Here is a 23,681-nt window from a genome sequence, read left to right on the forward strand (position 1 = left end):
ATTGACTGACTGACTAATTGGTGATTAACGCACAGCCCAAACTGTCAGAGATAATACGCTAAAATTTTCACTGTAATTACCTTATATGATACATTTGCACGTTAAGACGGGGTTTCGGGAAACTCCACCTGCATGTCTGGAAAAATTGGGTAAAACGTTTGTATGAAACTTTTTTCTTTAACATAAGATCGGCCTCCAACTCATTTTCTTTGTTCAAATTCATTTACACTTTTCGGAAAATCCATCCCTTTTTGGTGGTAATGGGGGTCGAAGAATTTGGTGGGTGACGTTTTTGTGTTCAAATTCGTTTCCAAAGATCTGTACGAAAAATTATTTGAAACGTTTTTCACAGAATCGAAGCTTCTTTTGTGGAAATCGCGATTCAAATATATATATATATATATATATATATATATATATATTATATATATATATATTATTACTCAAATTCATTTTTGCGGCTATTTTATTTACTCAGAATACAATGTCATGTTCTTGTGCCCTTTTCCCATCAGATTTTTACCCATTCTTAGAGACATATTTTATCCATAAATTTCGAGCAAATCTTAATAATCAATTATTAACTGGTTGTAAATGCGAGTTTATCATTAATTTGCCTTGCGACGGAACCAAAACTTTTTACAAACTCTTAACTTTAGCAATTGCAACCCCTCAAATTTGGGATATACATATATACATATATTTTTTTCCAACTAATTTCAAGATATGCTCTGGCTATGCATTGGGCAGAGTTTGTTCCTTTCTTGCTCATTACACGGACCAACAAAGTTGACGTCGTGCAGACTTGGGATATTTTCCGAGCTGCGAGTTCATTCCACTCATTAGCATGTGCCCCGTAATTTCTCTTGGAGTTGGGATACATTTTTCTTTTTCGTTGCGTTTCTCTGCTTTTTTCTTTAATTTTATTGATTTTTCTCAAATGCCCTGGCACTTTCTTTTGCTTCCTACAGCTAATGAGCTGCACACTTGAGTCTCTCTCTCTCTCTATTCTCTTCTTTTGTTTGACCAACGGCAAGCATACCCTGCCAGAATCGTTCAACTTTGCTGACTGCTGATTATAATCAGCATAATGTGTACTCTCTTACACTTCAATAGTTCACGCCACGGATCAGTGGAGCTCGGAGTTGGATGCTGCCTGCCACTTCAGGTGAATGCGTAAACGCGACTCGCCACGCAATGCCGCAACGGGGACTTTTTAGAGCGGCTCTTTCTTATAGGCTCTAATACCCATAATCAGGTTAACGTTAACGTTTAGTTTACCCACTGATTTGCTGGCACTTCTGCTGAGAAGCAGCTGCTGCTGCTGCCTCAGTGAATGTGTGAACATTGGTGCTTCCTAGTTGTATAATACCCCTTAAAAATGTTTAAAGAAAGTATAATGATTTTGTGCGAGTGACTGTGACAGGCAAATGGAAGCATATTCGAAACCAGAATATATCAGGACCTCAAGGTTAGTAGATCTAGCCAAATTCGTTCGTCTTTATGACTATGTGAGTGCGTCGATACTGGAACTCAAAAGCCAAAGACTTAAAATATATTCATCTCATATGCCATACGCTGAACGAGCCTATAGGCTACATTATATTAATAGAAATCCATTTGTAGGCTTGGGTTTTTAAACATAATTCGAAAATTGGGAGAGCTAGATAACCAACTGGTTTGATAGCTTCTTATACAGAATATAAATATATTTTATTTCTATTTTACTCCCAAAATTAGAAATGACACGTCCCCAAAGGTAGAGCCTTGAGCTTTGGAATAGACACACAGCTGTCTGCAATATTTGTGCTCTGAAAATTTCATAAAGATCGGACTATAAGTACCGAAGTTAGTAAAGATCACGTTTCGCATAGTGTGGGACTAAGAGAAGAAGAAGATGGTCAGCCGTATTTGTGCATGCCTGTACAGTATAAGGAAGCTAGAATGTTTGTAACGGCAGCTTCGCGTTCGGCTCAGGGTATCTCCTAGTTGGAATGTGGAGCACTTGTACATGTTTTTGCTGGTCTTCCGAATCGGCCCCTCGGGCGATGCTAGTGGAACAGATTTTAATCAAAAGTTTTCGGCTGGCTTGTTGTAACCCGAATCGAAAGACCTTTCTCCCGCACGTTAGCTGTTTATATAATTATGATATTTGATTTAATGACGACTTGCTTCCGAAACAATCCAATCAAAAAATTTGATTGAAGTGGGCGGCGCAGAGACCCCAGCGGCGGCTAGGCGTGAAACTATTCCAAAGGTCAGGACATCGTATCCGAAACTCGCGCACTTGTTAATGGACAACAACTATCTGGAATAGTCTGCGCTTCGAATCGTTTCAGCTGATTTACTATAATGGCCAACTTGTGCAATTTCCCAGTGAATTTATAACCACATGTTGGACGTACGTTCCACTCACACATGCGCACACACACTCACATACTCATACACACAATGTATCCGCGATATTAAATTCTTAATTTGCAATCATTAGCAACCCGTGAGGGACGGCACCAAGGCGGCAAATTTAATACCCATATATCGTACACACGACCGAGGTTCGGGTTCTGGTTATGGCTATCTGTTCTCTGCTTTTGATTTTTAAATTGAAAATAATAATTTTGCGCACTCAATTTTCAGCGATTTGTCAAAACATTGTTTATTGTCCGACGCCGGAGCCGGCAAGTCGCCAACTCGCCAACTGGCTGCAAGTCGCCAGCCTGCAGATTCCCAACTTCAACTCCAACTTCGAACTCCCATCTTTGGCTCATTCACGTCCTTCTGCGCGGCGGCGCACTTTAAGTTAATTGAAATATTTCAACGATTTTTGCCCCTACCGATGGTTCAGTTGCCTGCGGTTTCTACCTGCCGTCCTGTCCTGTCCTGTGTCCGTCTTCCAGGTTCCAGGGACTCTTCAACTGCTGCGGCTTGGATCAAAGCGGTTTCTTTTCCATTTTTACTCTTTGCATATTCACTTGGCCCTGGCAGCAGCCTTTTAATAGAATTCAATGCTTATTTCTATCGCATGCGATTTATTTGCTACGTATTTGAGTTCACGAATCTGGGATCGGAGTTTCTCTCATCGGATTCAATATTGATTTTTATTGCCATTTGACCGCTAGGCGCCATATTGCCTTTCAATTGAGTGATTATGGCGCTGCTTCTTCCTCTTCTGATGATCCCGCAAACTGAGCGATTATTGATATGGGAAAACGTTGGCTAAATAGCTTTTAGTAAAAACTGGACAACAATTTGTTTTTGTAAATTACAGCATTTCGTGAAGAACTTTGCCAGAGGATGTGGGAGAACGCTATGCCAGCGTCCTAAGAATATTTGAAGTTTTAAGATTGCTTGAAAAAGCTTTCTTGTGGAGCTTTAAGTTAAGCTTAAACATTCTGAAGCATTTGCATTTACTTTTAGATTAATCGCTCTGAGGTTTTTGAAGAACGTAGAGCCTAATTGTTCAATGTGCTTTTATACAAGCTTCAAGCTTGAATAAATCTTTCATCTAAAATCATACTTTAACAGAGCTTTAATGCGAGCTTTAAAAAAAGAGGTAAAGATACCAGAGTTAACATTGACAGCTTTTATGCTGGGCTAAGTTAAGCTTGCCGGGAACTGAGCAGCTTTTAACTCTTCCATATTTCGACTATTTACAACTGTCAGTGCTTTTGCAGTGAAACAAAGAAAATTCTTGTTATAAAGTTTTTGAAAATATTCTCGAAGAGCTTCTAAGGAAAAAATGATAAACTGCCTCTCTTTTACTCAAATAAATTGCCGCGAATGTCCCGGCACAATTGTCCAGTGGGCCTGCTGAGCACTTTTCTGTGTAATCCTGTGAGCTTTGTTGGCTTCTGCAACAAATTTTGCTTGTTTTGTTTCTGACAACAGCTCAGCCTTAGCCTATGCCAACTGTCGCACAGTGAGCTAAATATTACACACACACACACCATCTCTCTCCCTTTCTGTGGATAACTTCAGTGTATGACTGTCAGATGCGTTTGGCGTCCGGCTCGAAAGTTTATACAATGTGACGGCTATGGCCAAGACGACTACAAACGCCCATAGAAAAGAAAAAAAAAAGTTTTTCAGAGCGCGTAAATCTTTTGCATAATTCAGTGCCTGCTGCTTCTTCCCCGCGCAGCCCTGCCCTGTCCTGCCCTGCTGCTGGCCATCCACAGAGCACGCTTTAAGGCGGTTTCAAGTACCGCACTTACGTAGAAGTTGTTCCCCTGCTCCGCTCCAGTCCTCAGCAGAGCTGCTTGTCACACCAATAGTCTGTCCAAAAAGCAACCACGTGCCCAGCCCTACTTTGGGTCCATTCAGTTGGCCCCCTGTCTGGCAGCCCATGCCCCAGACGCGGGGTTTCATGCAAATCCTGTGCGCTGTCCTTCATTGGCACCCACCCTTGTCCGCAGCTCCCCTCATCCGCGTCTTGTGCGTTTTATAGTTAAACATGCCACCCATTTAATAATCATCCCTCCACGCATTGTTCCCCACTCACATGTAAATGATTTCTTTTTTTTTCAGCCGTCTTTTTCTTGCTACTTTCTCAGCTTCCGCTGGAACATATCCGGGACGTTTCTTATCCATTGTTGTTGTGTGCGTGTGCCTGTGCGTGTGCAGACTGTTGTTTAGTTGTTTCTCTCCCTTGATCCTGGTCTCTGGTCTCTCGGGGCGTCATTTGTATTAACGAAGGTGAAGGATTTTTCAATTCCTTTTTTTACTTATACCTTTATGTCTACCTCTGCCGGATTTTTCTTCGTTTTCACCTTCTTATTACTCCAACCATCAGCTGGGGGTAAATAAGGTTTTGACTGCTCGAACTATGTGCTTGTCCCACTGTGCTTCTGTCGGCTATTCATCTTCATCTACGCCACGCACTTTTTTCCATTTACAGGCTCTCTTAATGTTAATTTTTTATTGCATGTAAATATTGCAAGAGAAAGGCAGCTGGATAAATGGGTATGGGGCATATAAACGGGTGGACATGTTTACTTTGGGAGTGTGAGAATGGGTTGTCTTTTAAGTAAGTTTCTTGTAGTGTCAATAAGTAGGAATTAATAATGTTCTTGGCTGGACTTAAAAACATGCATAAGTGCTTTAGCAATTCTGAAAAACAGCTGTCTTTAATTAAACAAGATATATCTAAGCTAAATGTATTATTTATTTATTTATTCATTAGAGAGGTTTACTATTCGTTCCGGTCCTCCTTCAACTCTATTAAAAAAATCGTGTAAATAATTTTGCCGATTCAGCCGTCAACATTAGATCACATGCAGCCAATGCCACTTATCAAAGGATCTCACGTGCAATTTAACGAATTTGCCAAAACACTTACAAAGAAAATAGTTACCAAAAAAAGCAAAAACAAAAAAAGCCCAAACGTTAAGCAGACAATAGACAAACATGGTCATAACTACGCAGCTGTAGCTACGAAAATTCAAAAGCTGTAATTTAAGCCAAGTACCAAGTAATTCCACATCCCAATCCCAATGCCCAGCCACATCCAGAGCTCTCAAGTGCAGGCGCTGCGCGTGCGCGGTTGCCGTTCGCCGTTCGGCATTCGGCGCTGCGATGGTATCGAACTGCAGGATTCGATGCCTGGCACGAAATGAGACTCTCGTCTGGGCTTAAATATAATATTTGTATGCGTTATAAGCGCATGGCGAGAGGGAGGAGCAGCGGATGCAAGTATTGTTGGCAGCAGTTGCGGAAAGGCTTGTTAGACTTGTTAGAGGCCATGCGTTCGGACTTGGCCCCAACTGTCTGTCTGTGCTAAACAGGCATTGAGTTGTGAATAAGTGGCTCCCCTTTCCACTCAGTATGCGGTAAGACGGGAGAGGGCGGGAGGGGTTCGCCGTAGGTCATTTGGCTTCTTAAATGCAATTGAACGGTGTTCGCGCGGCATTTTTGGGCAACACTTTGCAAGTGATTCTTGTGCCTGCTCTCGGTTAGCTATGCTTCTTGAATATGTTGACTGAGCCGAGCAGGGTTGCCAGATTGGCCAAATGGATGAGTATTTAGCTATAGCAAATATGCGATAAGATTTAAGATTTTTTGTTGAGTAGTTGGTTATAAAAGTTAAACAACGATTCGTTAAAGATATTTACGGACTGACTGATTGACAAACAATGCACATCCCAACTAATCCCCTAGAGTAGGGGAAGATCTCTATACCCTTCTGTGAGGTATGATACTTAAATAGACTTATTCTTGATAAATTCCACTCGAGCAGGTGAAAAATGCGTGATAAACGGTTGAACAAACCATATTCTTTGATACCTCCTGGCTATCTTACCCTTAAATTCTACTTCTTTCAAGCATTGATATCCTTGAACACCCTGGCAACCCTGTGGCCCTAACACTGCCCACTTCAAGATTGATAATAAGACAGCGCCGCAAAGAATTCCCAACAAATATCCACTAAATGGCTGAGCAGATGATCGCCCAAAGCTCAAGCGCTGTCAATTTCATTGTTTTCCGGTGTCTAAATTGTAAACCGTGGCAACCCTTGCCCGCCCGCTATGCTTCAAGTGTTGTGGCTTTCACTTTGGCACATCTTAGACACCCATTTGCCCCGCACACCACATACGATCACTGAGCTGGGATTCTGGTCGGGTTCTGGCTCTCGCTCTGGTGCTGTGTATTCGCTTTTTATTTTGAGATTTGTTCGCGATTTGACGGCGAATTTGTTACACCCACAATTGTTGTGGCAGTCACCTTTTGTTTTTGCCACTTGCGGCACTTTTGCACTTGAAATGCGATCGCCATGGATTGGGCCAAGCGAGTCCACCCTCTGGCTGCCTGCGCCGTGTCTTGAAAATGATTTATTTGAGCACGCGCGTTCGCCAGCTCGCAGAGGAGGCCACACTCCAGAGCTGGGAGCTGGGTGCTGCTGCTGTTAGTTTCCAAAACATTTCTTATCGCCAGGCAATTAATCCGTGTGATTGGCCATTTGACGCCCACGCGCTGTGGAACCCCAAGACCGAAGACTGTGCACAGTAAAAGCTCTCTCGAGCGGACAACCGCGGTGCGAGTTTGTTGTTTTGTTAGAAGTTTGCTTGAATTAAGTATGTAGTTAGTTTATGGGGCTTTCACTGTATATTATGTTCGAAAAGTTTATGAGTTTTTAAAGAAAAGTCAGGTATTTGCCATGAGAAATTAATTTTTTATATACTATATTGGTCAAGTTTACTCAAATTGAATTTAGAAAAACAATATTTCTATTAATTGTAGTAAAAAAAGTTTATTAAATGATCAATTATGCAAAATGGAAACAGTGAATTGAGAATCGTTTAGCGAGTTGCCCATTTACTTCTTCTTCAGGAAGGGGCTGATGACAGCTGGAGCAGCATAGGTAGAGATGGGTGCGCCATAGGGGGAGGCAGCATAAGTGGTGGCAGCATACGGGGAGGCAGCATAGGTGGTGGCAGCGTACGGGGAGGCAGCGTAGGTAGCGGCAGCATATGGGGCTGCATATTGTGCGGCATATGCCTGAGCTCCATAGGTGGAGTAGGCGGCGGGCACAGCGGCAGCGGAATAGGCGGTCCGGGCATAGGTGGCCAAGGGAGCTGCTGCAGCATATGTAGTCACTGGAGCGGCAGCGTAGGTGGCAACTGGAGCAGCCAGGTAGCCTGCCTGAGCGACAGCCACGCAGAGAGCCAAGCAGATGAAGAACTGCAGCAAAAGAAGAGTCAAATTAAAGGAAAAACACTGAAGCAATTGCCTTGAGTCAACTTACTTGCATGTTGATTGTTATGGTCTGTTGGTTTGTCAGCGACTGATGCCTTTAGCCAATCAACTGGACGCTTTTATAGGCCAGGCCAGCAAATGCGTAGGTGCGTTGCGGCTTACAGAAACGAGTTTACGGCTTAGGGAATGCCAAACTAGAACACAATATGAACGCAATGGATTTTATTTCCATTCAAGCGAGGCGGATGCTGTCACACAGCACTTGACGCGATCTTCGGCTCTTGTTAATTGTTTGTAATGGTCGCAGTTTTCCTATTTAAATTAAACCGCGTAAGCGATCCTAACAGCTTGCGTTTGTGTAACGACGCTATAGCGATCAGCTTTTGTCTGTCATGGTCAGCTGCGAATGAGTCAGCCGCTGCTATAAACCGCCTGCGTGCACGTTGGCAGCGCAGCTATCTTCCATCTAATCCGGGAAAGAAAAAAGCTCTGAGACCCTATATAAGCCTGCAGGTCCCGGATATAACCCTTTTTTTTTTCAAAAGTTACTTTACCATCGAAGGTCTGGCTACGGCGGTGCGGACATAGCCCCACCAAAATATTAATCTAAAAGCAACAAGTTCGGGCATCAGTCGTTTAATTCGTTTAATTTAAATTCCAACTAAATTGAACCAAAAACAACAAAAAAAATAAAAAGAAAAACCCTAAAAGTAACCGATTGGCGAAATAAATTTTTTTGTTCATTTGATGATAACCTTTCGCTCCGCCACCCGGCCACCAGCACCTCACCGGCATATATTTCTTTGTGCCAAGATCTGGTCACAGTTTTAACCAGTTCTTGCTTGCCTGCCGAAAGTAATTTTTGGAGGAATAAATCTTGCCGCCGCCGTCTCTGACAGAAAAACCCACTTATTTTGAGGCAGCCGCCACGTGTGCCAATTGGACGGCACTGTAATTTCTTGGGACGGCAATGACATTTCTGCCCCCATTAAATAGACGTCAGCCTCAACGGCGGATCAGCTGCCATACCCTTGCTCATGCCAGCAAGGGCAGGCGCCGTTTCCACAGTTTGGAATCCGGAAGAGGCAGTAGCCTTCTGGGCCCCATTGACGCGCCGCTGATCAGAAGCCCAGATGACATCGCCAATTAAGTTGGCCGGAGCGTGCAGATGCATGAAAATTGCTGTTAAATGTTTTTAGTAAAAAAATTGTTAACTAAATCTTGTGAGAGACTTCCAAAAGTTTGTGAAAAGTGCATTTATTAGGCCCTCAAAAAACCGCGTGCAAGTGCAGTGAAAAAGAAAAATTGACATCTATATACATAGCTTTATATATATAGAAAGGAATACTAGTATAAATCTATCCCCCTTCTTGTAGAGTCCAAAGTCATTTCAGAATTTTTTTATATTTTTTTTCCCACTTATTTTCGGAGAGTATCTTCTTAGTACTCACAATTTAAAAACCCTCCTGTGCCATAATAATATAATCAAAACAATTTAAAGCCCCACAGAAGACAAAAGAAAACAAATGAAAAAAAAATTAAATAAAATTTGCTGCAAACTCTCCGCTGGAAGGCCTTTCATCGAGGAATACATGTAAGTTTTTAACCTTTTGTTTTGAGTATATTTTCTTATTTTGGCACAGATAAGCACAGCCAAACTGACATGCGCACCTGCTGAGTTTTTTTTACTTTCTGTTTCACATTACGCTTTAGCTCCGATCAATATGTTTATGACCGTGTCAGTCTGGTGAATGCTTATCATCTTTGATTCTACCTACACCCCGCTCAATTACTAGCTGAAACAGAAGCAACCTAAAAGAAAAGATTTTTAACAGAATCAAATATATGTACACAAAGATGTATCATCGTATTCACCGATCAGCTGGTTGCGCTGCGCTCCGATTTGCCCATGCGCTTTGAGCTTAACCTTCTGTTGCCCATATTTTTTTCGACCATACAATTAACCATCAACTACAATTGTATTGACTCTATTATAATAACTTTTTTTTTGCTTTTGCCGAATACACTTTAGTTCAATTTACGAATGTCATTTTTTTCTTACCTAGCTATATTCTATAATTATTAAAATGCACTTTAGCGAAATTTGGAGAGTTTCTTTTTGATCAATAAGAAAAAAAAATATTAACTGAATAGTTTATAAAATGAATTATTTTTGAAGAATCTTTGAGACATTGTAAAAATATTAACGGACTAGTTTTAGTTACTGAATTATTGTTGAATCATTAATGCCACTTGTAATAAGATGCAGATTATCTAACGGAAGGATTCAGTTTCATTGAATAATGCTTTTGTTTATAATAAATATTAATTACGGATTTTGATTATGAATTGCTAAGTTTTCTTTCCTGGTGACATGGTGATATAATGTAGTAGAAGAATGTTTTTTTTGGGATCTTCAAAACCTTAAACGCTGAAGATCATGGTTGGGAGGGTATCGAACGCGAGAGTCAGCTTACATCCAAGACTTCGCCTCTTCGGAATATATATGCCCTAATGAAAGCTATCACCATTGTATTGGCACTTTAAGTGCTCGTTAAGTTATGCCTGTTTGAGATTTTGTTTCTGCGGAGTATCGGTCTCCAATTTAGATTCTGTAGGGATCCTAAAATAAAATTGTGTATGCAGGTCGAGACATGGCAAAAAGAACCCCCCCACCCGAAAGAGCTAGGGAACAAGAGGATCCCGCCCTGCCATGCTAACTCAACCACGAGGGGCCTCGGTGACTACTTCCCGAATTATTTTGTGAAGATTGGCTGCCAACCGCCGTCACCGTTGCTACCCGATATGTATTGCTAGAGTAGCTTCACCACAGTACATGCTACATAAATTTTTGGCGCCCAATCATGGGGCCCGAGGTTGTCTATAAAAAAAAAAAAAAAAAAAAAAAAAAAAAAAAAAAAAAAAAATGAGTCTTTATATTATTGTCCACGCACGCTGACGTCGATGTGACTGGTTTAGTCTATCTTCCGCATGCGCAGATACTGGTAGTATACAAGATAGTAATTAGGACTACGATGCTTACAATTCAGAGCTTGAATTATGCCGAGAATCTGACCTTACTATATTGTTGAGTGCCTATATATAAACACGACTATAGTTATTAACACCAGCTATACAATCGGTCCCATACATTTGCTCGTTTTCTTTCTTATAATTTTGGAGAAACAACAGATTAGGTTTGCTTAGGTAGAAATACTTTCAAATGCAATTTTAGAATACTGCATATTTTGCTAAGATATCAGTACTGATTGCTACTTGATAGCTTGTTGATGGTTAAGTAAATCTCAGTCTTCGTGGAGCCAAAAGTTATAAAGTTAGATTGAATGGTTTTGTATTAACGATACTATCAAAGATAGTTAGAATGTTGCCCGGAACTTGGCCATATGCTGCTTTGCATATCCTTGCCGAACATTTCTGATTAGATTAAAATGTTGAATATTACAAACCGCTTTCTATAGTAGTTTCAATAAACCAGATAAATTACCTACTTTCATTGAGGCGATTATATTTCGTAATTAAAAAAAAAAAAAAAAAAAAAAAAAAAAAAAAAAACAAATAACTTCTACTTTATTATATTACCAAACCAATGTCACGAATCAGGAAAATATGAATGAAGCATGTTGCCTTTACGCAGCCCACAAAATGTACAGCCGTCGTCAGAGACCGCTGATAACCACTGTGTTCTATGCCAGTTAGTAATGGACAATACACAGTCTTGCTATTGCACCCCTTGTAGGCATGTTTTCCACAAACTTTGCTTGGAAGGTTGGTTGGTAAACCATGCTAAATGTCCCAGTTGTAGTGCTGTGATTGATCCAGCCTCAATTAAATTAGTTGTTGGAGATTGCTCGCCGAGAGGAAAACAATCTGCCCCACCTCCACCTACTAACATAGGGAGAACGGTAACGCGCAGTCTAGCAAAATCTCTTAATCCTGGTCCGACCCAGAGTGGCGAGAATCCAACAGCAAGGTTATTAGATGTTAGTGATGTACCACAATCAGGACTCGACGCTAGCAATAGCACGAATCCACCTGAAATCGCTCCTGCACGACCAGCTCCTGGTGTAAGAAGAAGAGGAAGACCCACTCAGTCCAATTATACCCGCCAAAATCTGGGAGTGGACTATAGGATAATTCAGGAGATGATCGAACAATCAATTACTCGCGTTATGTCATCACTGCAAATACAAGCACCACCCTTTCCAAGAGTGTTGCCAACCCCGATCCAGGTGTCGCCTAGTAGTTCGTCATTCCGAAATGGGAAAATTGCTGACACCATGCAAAAATGGAATCTTCATTTTGATGGGTCTACCGAAGGATTAGGGGTAGAAGAATTTCTGTATAGAGTCAAAACATTGACTGATGAAACTTTGGACAGCGACTTTATGGGTCTCTGTAAGCACTTACATGTGCTATTTTTAGGCAAAGCCCGTGACTGGTACTGGCGGTACCACAAGCAGGTAGACCACATAGTCTGGACTGAATTTTGTACTGCACTTCGCCATCAGTACAAAGATTATCGGTCCGATTTTATGAGCAAAGAACTGGTAAGAGCTAGAAAGCAAAACCCTGGGGAATCATTTGTGTCGTTCCATGACGCTGTAGCGTCACTGATCGATAAATTTGCAATTAAAATTGACGAGGAGGAGTTAATCGAAATTTTAAAAAATAATTTATTACCCGAAACCCGACATAAACTGCTATACCAGCCAATAAGTTCAGTTGGCCATCTACGTAGATTGGTCCAAATGAACGAGAATTTAGTTCATGAGCTCAGTTGTCGCACTGATGGTATGAATAAATCCAGAACTATTGGCCGTCGCCAAGTATATGGACTAGAAGAGTCTTTTAATGAACCGGAGGTAGAAAATTCAGAAGATACAAACTTTGACATCGCAGCAATTCGTAGATGTCATACCAACTTTAAATGTTGGAACTGCGAAGAGCAAGGGCATCTGTGGGAAAATTGCCTTGCTGACCGCCGTATATTTTGTTACGGATGCGGGGCACCCAACATTTATAAGCCCCAGTGCCAAAACTGTATCCGTAAAGCTTCGGAAAACCAACAGAAGGGTGCATCCAGCAGCAGTCGGATGCCCCCAAAAATCTAATTAATTCCCATACGAACTTTGTAACTGTGGACCGAAGCAAAAGCTTGGTCCCTACACCGACTTTAAAGTCACATTCCAACAATTTAGAAATAGCTAAAACTATTAAATTACGATTTTTACCGTATCATGAACGGTTAGCTAATTATTTGCATGTCCGAAATAAGATTTTTTATGAAGAAAAACCCCGTGTTTCTCAGCGTACGCAGCGCTTGAAAAATTATTATTCAAAAATCAAGCAACATAGCAAGCTTTTAGTTTCGACCGTTTTTTGCAATCCCACCGATATGCGCAGCTATGCCGAAGTGTCGTTTCTAACCTTTACCGAGCTTGGTCTATTGGATACAGGCGCGAATATTAGCTGCATAGGTTCTACGCTTGCGCAACAAGATTTTACCGTAATGCCGGAATTTAAGCCTATTAAATCGCATGTCAGAACAGCAGATGGCCATAGTCAGAAAGTCATCGGAGTGCTTGAAGTTAAAATGCAGTATAAATCGGCTACCAAGTCCTTGAAACTGTATGTGATTCCTTCTATAAACCAAAATCTAATTTTGGGTCATGATTTTTGGAGAGCCTTTGAGCTCGCACCAAGCATTATAAATTCTGTAGAACTAAAATCAATGGAAAAAGAGCAGGAAACAGAGTCGATTGCATACCCTTTAGATAGCCAGCAAACGCAACAGCTGCACGTAGTAAAGCAGTTGTTCCCCAACGCTGTTGATAGATTAGGCCGCACAACATTGATCCAACACCGTATAGATATAGGAGACGCACGTCCAGTGAAACAAAGATTCTATCCTGTAAGTCCGGCCGTAGAAAAGTTGTTATATGCAGAAATTGATCGCATGTTGCAGCTTGGAGTTATTGAGCCGTCGGTAAGCGCCTGGAGCTCGCCTATGCGACTCGTCCTTAAGCCCAACAAGGTTCGCCTTTGTCTGGATGCTCGAAGACTGAATGACGCCACAAAAAAAGATGCTTATCCTTTGCCGAGCATCGATGGCATTTTTTCGCGGCTACCTAAGGCGAATATAATTTCCAAACTAGATTTGAAAGACGCCTATTGGCAAATAGAACTTTCCGAGGATTCAAAGCCTCTCACTGCTTTTACGGTCCCCGGAAGACCGCTATATCAGTTTAAGGTCATGCCCTTTGGCCTTTGTAACGCGCCTTCTACCATGTGTCGGTTAATGGACGAGATAATTCCTTCTGACCTGCGCTATTGCGTGTTTGGATATTTAGATGATCTGTGTATTGTGTCCGAAGATTTCAGTTCACATCTGGCGGTATTGGTTCGCATCGCTGAGCAGTTTAGAAAAGCCAACTTGACTTTAAATATTTCGAAAAGTCAATTCTGTGTAACAAGTATCAATTATCTTGGTTACGTGATTGGTAGCGGAGGTATTTGCACAGATCCGGAAAAAGTAGCTTGTATTGTAAATTGGCCGCCGCCAAAAAACTTGAAGCAAGTTCGAGGATTTCTAGGAGTTTGCGGTTGGTATCGTCGGTTTATATGCAACTTTTCCGATCTCACTTGCCCCATAACGGACGTATTATCGACAAAGAAAAAGTTTGAGTGGACCCCTGAAGCACAGACCGCAATGGACAACTTAAAAACAGTGCTAACATCCTCGCCGGTTTTAAAAAATGCTGACTTTAAGAAGAAATTTTTCTTACATTGTGACGCTAGTGATTTTGGCATTGGCGCCGTTTTAGTACAGATGTCTGAAGATAATGAAGAACAACCGATAGCTTTCATGTCAAAAAAATTAAACCGTGCGCAGCGAAACTATAGTGTTACCGAGCGTGAATGCCTAGCAGTCATATTAGCCATCGAAAAGTTCCGATGTTATTTGGAACTCCAGGAATTTGAAGTGGTTACCGACCATTCTAGTTTGCTATGGCTTATGCGCCAGCAAAATATATCGGGTAGACTGGCACGATGGGTTTTTAGACTGCAACAATTTAAATTTTCCGTCTCCCATCGGAAAGGCAAAGACCACATTGTTCCCGACGCTTTGTCTCGGTTGCCTGAGAAGGAAATCGCTCAATTAGACATGGGTCCTGTAATAGATCTTGAGTCCGATACATTTATGGACGCCAGCTATGTACAAATTAAAGACAAATTTTCCCAAAATTTTACTCAGTTTCCGGACATAAAAATAGTTGATAAGTTTTTGTATGTACGCACCGAACATTCGAGGGGAGACTCGTCACAAGAAAGTCCTTCGTGGAAACTATGGGTGCCTGATCGACTTAAAGTCGATGTGCTCAAACAAGCCCATGACAGCATAACGTCGTCTCACGCCGGCATGCAAAAAACCATTGAGAGAATCCGCAGACATTTGTTCTGGCCAGGATTAGTTAAAGATGTACGTGAATACATACGAAATTGCGAGATATGTAAAGAAACTAAGGCTCCAAATTATACCCTTCGGCCACCTATGGGTGCTCACATCCCAACTTGCAGACCATTTCAAAGGCTTTATATTGACCTGCTTGGGCCATACCCTAGAAGCAAAAGCGGTCATGTGGGATTGTTAATAGTCTTAGATCACTTTAGCAAGTATCATTGGTTGCAGCCCCTGAAGAAATTCACCTCAGCTGTGATACAAAAATTTCTTCTTGAACAAATTTTCCATTGTTTTGGTGTGCCACAAACTATAATAAGTGACAACGGCACCCAGTTCAAAGCTCGTGAGTTCAATGCCTTCTTAGCCGAACTTGGCATTAAACATCTGTATACAGCTCTATATTCACCGCAGAGCAATGCTGCAGAACGAGTTAACCGCTCAATACTCGCCGCCATTCGCTCGTATTTAAAACAGGATCAGACCCATTGGGATGAACATATTACAGGGATTTCATGCTCCTTAAGGTCTGCTCTGCACCAATCGATTGGGTGTTCTCCATACCGTGCCCTATTCGGGGTGGATATGATCACTCATGGTACCGATTACAAATTATTGAAGGAGTTGTCCTTATTGGAAGAACCGCAGGCCCCCCTGTTGCGGTCTGACCATTTGGCATTGCTAAGGACAGATATTCAGAAAAACATCAGGAAAGCCTATGAGCGCAATGCGGCTCAATATAATTTACGCAGCAAGCCTGTTTCTTTTCGTGAAGGACAGGAGGTGTTCTGTCGAAATTTTGCGCTTAGTAAATTCTCACACAATTTTAATGCTAAACTGGCTCCCCAGTTTATTAAATGCCGTGTCAAAAAGAAACTCGGAAATTGTTTTTATTCCCTTGAAAATCAGCAAGGAAAAGAAATTGGTACTTTTCATGCCAAGGACATTAGAGTCTAATTCCCGCTAATATACCCGTCTAACGGTAGGATATTATCGGGTGGTGTAATGGTCGCAGTTTTCCTATTTAAATTAAACCGCGTAAGCGATCCTAACAGCTTGCGTTTGTGTAACGACGCTATAGCGATCAGCTTTTGTCTGTCATGGTCAGCTGCGAATGAGTCAGCCGCTGCTATAAACCGCCTGCGTGCACGTTGGCAGCGCAGCTATCTTCCATCTAATCCGGGAAAGAAAAAAGCTCTGAGACCCTATATAAGCCTGCAGGTCCCGGATATAACCCTTTTTTTTTTCAAAAGTTACTTTACCATCGAAGGTCTGGCTACGGCGGTGCGGACATAGCCCCACCAAAATATTAATCTAAAAGCAACAAGTTCGGGCATCAGTCGTTTAATTCGTTTAATTTAAATTCCAACTAAATTGAACCAAAAACAACAAAAAAATAAAAAGAAAAACCCTAAAAGTAACCGATTGGCGAAATAAATTTTTTTGTTCATTTGATGATAACCTTTCGCTCCGCCACCCGGCCACCAGCACCTCACCGGCATATATTTCTTTGTGCCAAGATCTGGTCACAGTTTTAACCAGTTCTTGCTTGCCTGCCGAAAGTAATTTTTGGAGGAATAAATCTTGCCGCCGCCGTCTCTGACAGAAAAACCCACTTATTTTGAGGCAGCCGCCACGTGTGCCAATTGGACGGCACTGTAATTTCTTGGGACGGCAATGACATTTCTGCCCCCATTAAATAGACGTCAGCCTCAACGGCGGATCAGCTGCCATACCCTTGCTCATGCCAGCAAGGGCAGGCGCCGTTTCCACAGTTTGGAATCCGGAAGAGGCAGTAGCCTTCTGGGCCCCATTGACGCGCCGCTGATCAGAAGCCCAGATGACATCGCCAATTAAGTTGGCCGGAGCGTGCAGATGCATGAAAATTGCTGTTAAATGTTTTTAGTAAAAAAATTGTTAACTAAATCTTGTGAGAGACTTCCAAAAGTTTGTGAAAAGTGCATTTATTAGGCCCTCAAAAAACCGCGTGCAAGTGCAGTGAAAAAGAAAAATTGACATCTATATACATAGCTTTATATATATAGAAAGGAATACTAGTATAAATCTATCCCCCTTCTTGTAGAGTCCAAAGTCATTTCAGAATTTTTTTATATTTTTTTTCCCACTTATTTTCGGAGAGTATCTTCTTAGTACTCACAATTTAAAAACCCTCCTGTGCCATAATAATATAATCAAAACAATTTAAAGCCCCACAGAAGACAAAAGAAAACAAATGAAAAAAAAATTAAATAAAATTTGCTGCAAACTCTCCGCTGGAAGGCCTTTCATCGAGGAATACATGTAAGTTTTTAACCTTTTGTTTTGAGTATATTTTCTTATTTTGGCACAGATAAGCACAGCCAAACTGACATGCGCACCTGCTGAGTTTTTTTTACTTTCTGTTTCACATTACGCTTTAGCTCCGATCAATATGTTTATGACCGTGTCAGTCTGGTGAATGCTTATCATCTTTGATTCTACCTACACCCCGCTCAATTACTAGCTGAAACAGAAGCAACCTAAAAGAAAAGATTTTTAACAGAATCAAATATATGTACACAAAGATGTATCATCGTATTCACCGATCAGCTGGTTGCGCTGCGCTCCGATTTGCCCATGCGCTTTGAGCTTAACCTTCTGTTGCCCATATTTTTTTCGACCATACAATTAACCATCAACTACAATTGTATTGACTCTATTATAATAACTTTTTTTTTGCTTTTGCCGAATACACTTTAGTTCAATTTACGAATGTCATTTTTTTCTTACCTAGCTATATTCTATAATTATTAAAATGCACTTTAGCGAAATTTGGAGAGTTTCTTTTTGATCAATAAGAAAAAAAAATATTAACTGAATAGTTTATAAAATGAATTATTTTTGAAGAATCTTTGAGACATTGTAAAAATATTAACGGACTAGTTTTAGTTACTGAATTATTGTTGAATCATTAATGCCACTTGTAATAAGATGCAGATTATCTAACGGAAGGATTCAGTTTCATTGAATAATGCTTTTGTTTATAATAAATATTAATTACGGATTTTGATTATGAATTGCTAAGTTTTCTTTCCTGGTGACATGGTGATATAATGTAGTAGAAGAATGTTTTTTTTGGGATCTTCAAAACCTTAAACGCTGAAGATCATGGTTGGGAGGGTATCGAACGCGAGAGTCAGCTTACATCCAAGACTTCGCCTCTTCGGAATATATATGCCCTAATGAAAGCTATCACCATTGTATTGGCACTTTAAGTGCTCGTTAAGTTATGCCTGTTTGAGATTTTGTTTCTGCGGAGTATCGGTCTCCAATTTAGATTCTGTAGGGATCCTAAAATAAAATTGTGTATGCAGGTCGAGACATGGCAAAAAGAACCCCCCCACCCGAAAGAGCTAGGGAACAAGAGGATCCCGCCCTGCCATGCTAACTCAACCACGAGGGGCCTCGGTGACTACTTCCCGAATTATTTTGTGAAGATTGGCTGCCAACCGCCGTCACCGTTGCTACCCGATATGTATTGCTAGAGTAGCTTCACCACAGTACATGCTACATGTTGCCAGTTAATTGTCACGGGCAGGCGTAGCAAATGGATTAATTCTATTTCATATGCGTTGTTCCTCAAGTTTCCTTCTTGCTGACAGCTCACTTTCAAGTTCAGTTCGTTAACCCAATTTCCTTGATTAATTAAACTGTCTATAATTAAACTGTGGAACGTGTAGACTCTTGGTATAGTAAAAAGTGAGAGCTTTGGCCTTCAATGAAGAAGATGCCATTAAGCTCAGAGCACAATCCACAGTATCATGATAATAAGATGCAGATGGTTCTAGAAAGCTCGCCTCATTAGATATATCTTAATATATAACTACTCAAAAACTATTTCAATCCCATTCTAAGCACTTATTCCCACGAACATATCAGTTCTTCTCAACATCTAAGCAATGCACACCAACAAGATCAATTACTTTTTCTTCCAGCCAATGCACCAATCAAAAGTCGAGCTCCTTCCCAGCTCCCCTCATCTACCCCCGCCACCAGCTGGCTGCTTTGTTGAGTTCTTTAGCTGAGCAAGTGACATGTTGACATTTCACGCATTTGACAGTTTAGCAGTTTAGCAATTCGCCTGGCAGAAACCACTAACAAGGTCCAAAGCAAACACCAAACGCAAAGAAAAGCTGTTTTTCCAGTGGGTTTTCTACGACATTGCACAAAATGTGCAAATCTCACGCACACGTCTCCCAAAAAGGGACAGTTCGCCGGGCGGGCGGACTGTTGGGCGCTGGGTGTGTGCACAGCTTTTGGTTGGCTGCACACCAACACACACACACACACACACATACACACATACACACATACACACAGACACACACACAATTTCGCACACTTTCACCGCGTGACAACACCGAAGAAAACTACGTTCGCAACCGTCGCTCGCCCTCAGCCCTCAACCATCTGAGCGCGCCCGCATTTCGCCTTTTGCCAAAATGTTTTTATTGGAATTTTATTTTATTTCATTGGATTTTGATGGTTTCATTGTGTGTGTGCGTGTCCCAGTCGTGTAATGGAGTCACTGCGGCCACTTTGGCAGCCCCCGCCCCCAACCCAATCACCCCTCCTCGAAAGACTGCCAAACGATGCAGGCAAAATGCGTATGCAAATTTTCCTCGTTTGCCCCACCAAAAAGAAAAACCCACAAGCAGAAATCGCGCAATACGGATTTTCTTCTTTCTCATTTTTGGCAATGTTGCGAGGGGTTGCTGAGCTAGGGGGTGGGATGCTGCGGGGGGCTGTTTAAACGGACTCTTGGCCGTGTTTTATTTGTTGTTATAAATACACACAACACAAGGTTCACATAGGCATCGAACATTTGACATTTACTGCTAATGAAGTCAATTGCTGTCATTTATCTTGTTGTTGTTGTTGTCGTTGTGGGTGGGTCTGCGATGGGTGTGGCTGTGGGTGTGACTGTGGGTGTAGTGGGCTTAGGTGGAACGTGCGTTGCAGCAAAGCATGTAAATAAGATACTCGCAACATGTACAACATTATGTTAGAGTCTAAGCTGAGATTTGTTATGTCTGTGGGGAATTTACACTCAGAGAAAAGCCAAGCTATTTCTAATTTGTTGTTGCGACGGACAAAGGATCAAAATCTATGTTAACTTATGTGTACACCGATTTTAATGGCAAGGAACAGGCTCAATCAGATATGTATCTTTTGTTATCCGTACTCTATAGTTGTGCTTAAGCTTTGTTACTTTTGCTGAAGCACATTTTCTTCCAGCTTCATTCTCATTTCTTTATATTCCACGCATATTCCGTTCTGGCAGCTTGCACTGAATTCCACTTTTGTCACGTTTCGTGTGTTTTCACGAGTTATTAAAAATTTGCGAGCAGAGCCATTAAACCCCTGTTCATCAGCATAATCAAGTGCAATTGCGCTGAAGCTGCAGCGAGTGCCACAGCCACAGATGCAGATACAAATAAAGATGCAGATACAAATGAAGACACAGATACAGATGCAGCTGCACACAGGCATATGGCACACATTTAGCTGAGACTCGCACCCTGAACCCGTTGATCTGGCCTGTTGCCAGTTGTCTGGCATGTGTTGCCAGTTGGCGTCAGAAACAAAAGACTCTGCAATTGTCTCTCTCTCTCTCGCTTCCTCTCTTTCTCTCTTTGTCTTGAGGTCGAGGTATTTAGATCAAGCAACATTATGCGCTGTAATCGCTTTGCAGACGGCCGCTGCACGTTTCGTGCAAATTGTAGCTGCATGCGGCAGACATGCGACTGAGGCAGCGTCACCCGTTAACCCCGCTACCCATCTTCACATCCCACCCCCTCCCTCCCTTCAATCACTTTGCATTTAAATGATGCATTTTTGCATGCATGCTTTGGGGCCACGCTTTGCGCTACATTTTATTCGCAATGCTACAAAAATTGACCTTGTAAGATTGTAAATGGGGCGCATCGGTTGAAGATCGCGTCTAGAATTATTCTGGAATGTGCGTAAGCGTGGTGGGCACCCAGCGTGTTTCCCAAATAGACTTTTAGGTAAAGGAGATTCCATTCAACCACTTTTAAAGTAACTCGCTTGTGTTGCTGTCTTTTGCGGCAAATGGACTTACTTAAAGCTAGGGGTCTGATATTTTTAAGGGGATTCCCTCAAGGATAACCTACCCAAACGCTCTTAAAGGAACTCGCTCGTGCCCTTAACACTTTGCACCCATTAAGAAGTTATGAAATAATTACCGCTACAAATTACAACTTAATCAGGAATTGACCCACAACACGAATGCGATTAAAGTAAAACTGAAAATAGGCAACGACTGAAAGGATTGGGAGAGGCGGAGAGAGCTGGTTGCGGGGTAACGGGTGACAAGCAAAGGTCACTCAATGTCCATGACGACTGCAAATGGGAATGAGAATGAGACAGACGACTGCGTCTGACGAGGGCGACAACCACGAACCTGCGACCGTCGACCACCATCCGCTGCCCGACTGACCGCACGAACAAATGAATGGGCAACGGGTGGTTCGGCGGCAAAAGTCAGTTTCGGTTTCAGCGACAACAACAAGAACAACAATCGCTGGGCAAACATAATGGGTAAATACATAACAACTGTGTACAAGGGTGTCGAATAGAACCCCCTCTCAGCAAAAAAGGGCTTGAGCAAAGGGTTAGCGGGCCGGCCAAAGGCTACTCGAATTTATTGTTGTTTTCATTTTGTTTCTGGCAGCGGCTGCAAATCAATTAAAGCAGTTGCAGACCGGCTCGGTTCGTTGGCTTATTAACAGGTTGACCCAGGTCAGGCAGCAGCATAGAGACCCGGAGCTGGGGGGGTTAAGATATCAGCAGGGCCATTAAATTAAGCAGCCGGAAAGACGGCAGCTCAGCGAGCCAATTGCCTTTTGAACACAACACAAAAAATAACAACGGAAATGCTTACTTTAAAGAAAAAGCACAACAACAACAAAAAATGAAAAGATGAAGTAGAAAAAAATGGCAAAGCAAAGGAAACGCAAAGTCCTTCTCGAGGGGTTGGCCGGCAATAAAAATTGCGTTGTCTTCTGCATAAGTGGTACAAAATATTTTGCAAGATATTTTTATTGCATTATTTTTGGCATTTGATTTTGAAGATTGGCTACGGGTCGGCGGGCAAAGCAGCACCTAATAATATAAAGAAGAATAGGCGAGGGGTGCTCGGAGAGCCGGGCTGCCCCAGAAAAGTGTGGTAATTAGAGTAGCTGCTGCCTTTTTTTGTTGCACGACTTGTTAAACACTCGCTGGCTGCAGCAAATGGGGCTACTTAGAGCTCTGATAAAGTTCAGTTTGAAGGCTCTTCAAGACATGCATTGGGTGTGATATAAGGGTCAAATGCTGGCCAAAACTGAGACGAATATGTATTAGATCCTTTGACCAAGTCATTGGGAATTCCTCGGAGTCCGCTGGAATTCCTAGCTCAATTGTCCTAGCTGTTCCAACTCATGGTTTGCTTCAATGTTCAGCATAAGTTAGCTCCGCATCTGGATACTGGGACTCAATTCGCTGGATCTTTCACTCCCGCGGAGTCTTACTCCTCTTACGTAAATACACATTACTTCAGTAACAATTACTCAATGCAGCGTCTTGCCATTTCTTTGATATACCCTTTCCTTAGCCCCATACAACAGCGTGTCTAATTTTTGATTATTTTGCAATTTACATATTGAATTACTTGCATACACGAGCACGCAGCTGTCGAGGTGGGGGAAGCGCTACATGTTCATCCGCGTTGGCAATAAAAAACAAATCAAATTTCAGTTGAGTTTTTCCCAAAAGGAACTGGGCACAGCGCACGGCAGGAGTGCAATTGCAGGCAATTGTGGTGCCAAGTGGAAGATGGAAGAACGGTAGGTGGCGGCTGGCAATTGGAAGATGTTGTTGACGCGCTTCCCACACGCCCGTGAAACCCACAACACGATCAGGCGAGACCCATCGAGGCGGAATCGCAGCCACAGCCACAGCAATAGCAACAAGGTGATCATGTGGCGCTACAACGGATCCCTCATCATGTAGCCGAGCATTGCCAAAAAGTCAGTCAGTCAATTTCCAGGTTCTTCCACTCGTTCTGTGGATCCAAGCACCTAGGCTGGCGCTCGCGAAATAAACGATTATCATCCATTATGAGCTGTTTTTCCCCCTGTAGTGCCTGGACAGAGGCCGAGGCAGCTGCTGTCCATACAGTTTGGCTGTGTGTAGTCGTATTCTTATAAAAATGTTTGTTTTACTACGTGACCGATAAGCTTGTGGGTTAGGGGACGAGTGGTCGGGAGGAACGGGTTGAGCTGAGCGCCGGGCAGCTGATGCACAGAATGCGATACACACGCGATGTTTAGTCCTGGGCATTGTCTGCACTTATTATTGTTGCAGTTGTTGTTGCGGCCACAGATGATCTACATGAGGCAGCAGCGACTATGTTGCAAGCTGCAAGTGCTGCATGGGGCCGTTGTGGCAGGCGCTTGCAGAAGCA

At 42.2% G+C, this 23,681-nt stretch overlaps 1 protein-coding gene across 1 annotated transcript in view; it reads right to left on the bottom strand.

Moving 5' to 3' along the window:
• Nucleotides 1-7,311: 7,311 nt before the first annotated feature.
• The window catches only part of LOC115764449 (cuticle protein 16.5-like), a 56,788-nt gene continuing 40,418 nt past the window's right edge, over nucleotides 7,312-23,681 (bottom strand). The window contains exons 2-4 of the mRNA XM_030707458.1: nucleotides 7,749-7,808; nucleotides 7,482-7,689; nucleotides 7,312-7,403 (exon numbers count right to left, since the gene is read on the bottom strand). Of these exons, the coding sequence (XP_030563318.1) occupies nucleotides 7,312-7,403; nucleotides 7,482-7,689; nucleotides 7,749-7,808 (360 nt within the window). The remainder of the gene's footprint in view (nucleotides 7,404-7,481; nucleotides 7,690-7,748; nucleotides 7,809-23,681) is intronic.

The sequence above is a fragment of the Drosophila novamexicana genome, unplaced genomic scaffold, assembly GCF_003285875.2.
Source record: "Drosophila novamexicana strain 15010-1031.04,08,12 unplaced genomic scaffold, DnovRS2.1 tig00000858-arrow-arrow-pilon, whole genome shotgun sequence".
Lineage (NCBI taxonomy): Eukaryota > Metazoa > Arthropoda > Insecta > Diptera > Drosophilidae > Drosophila > Drosophila novamexicana.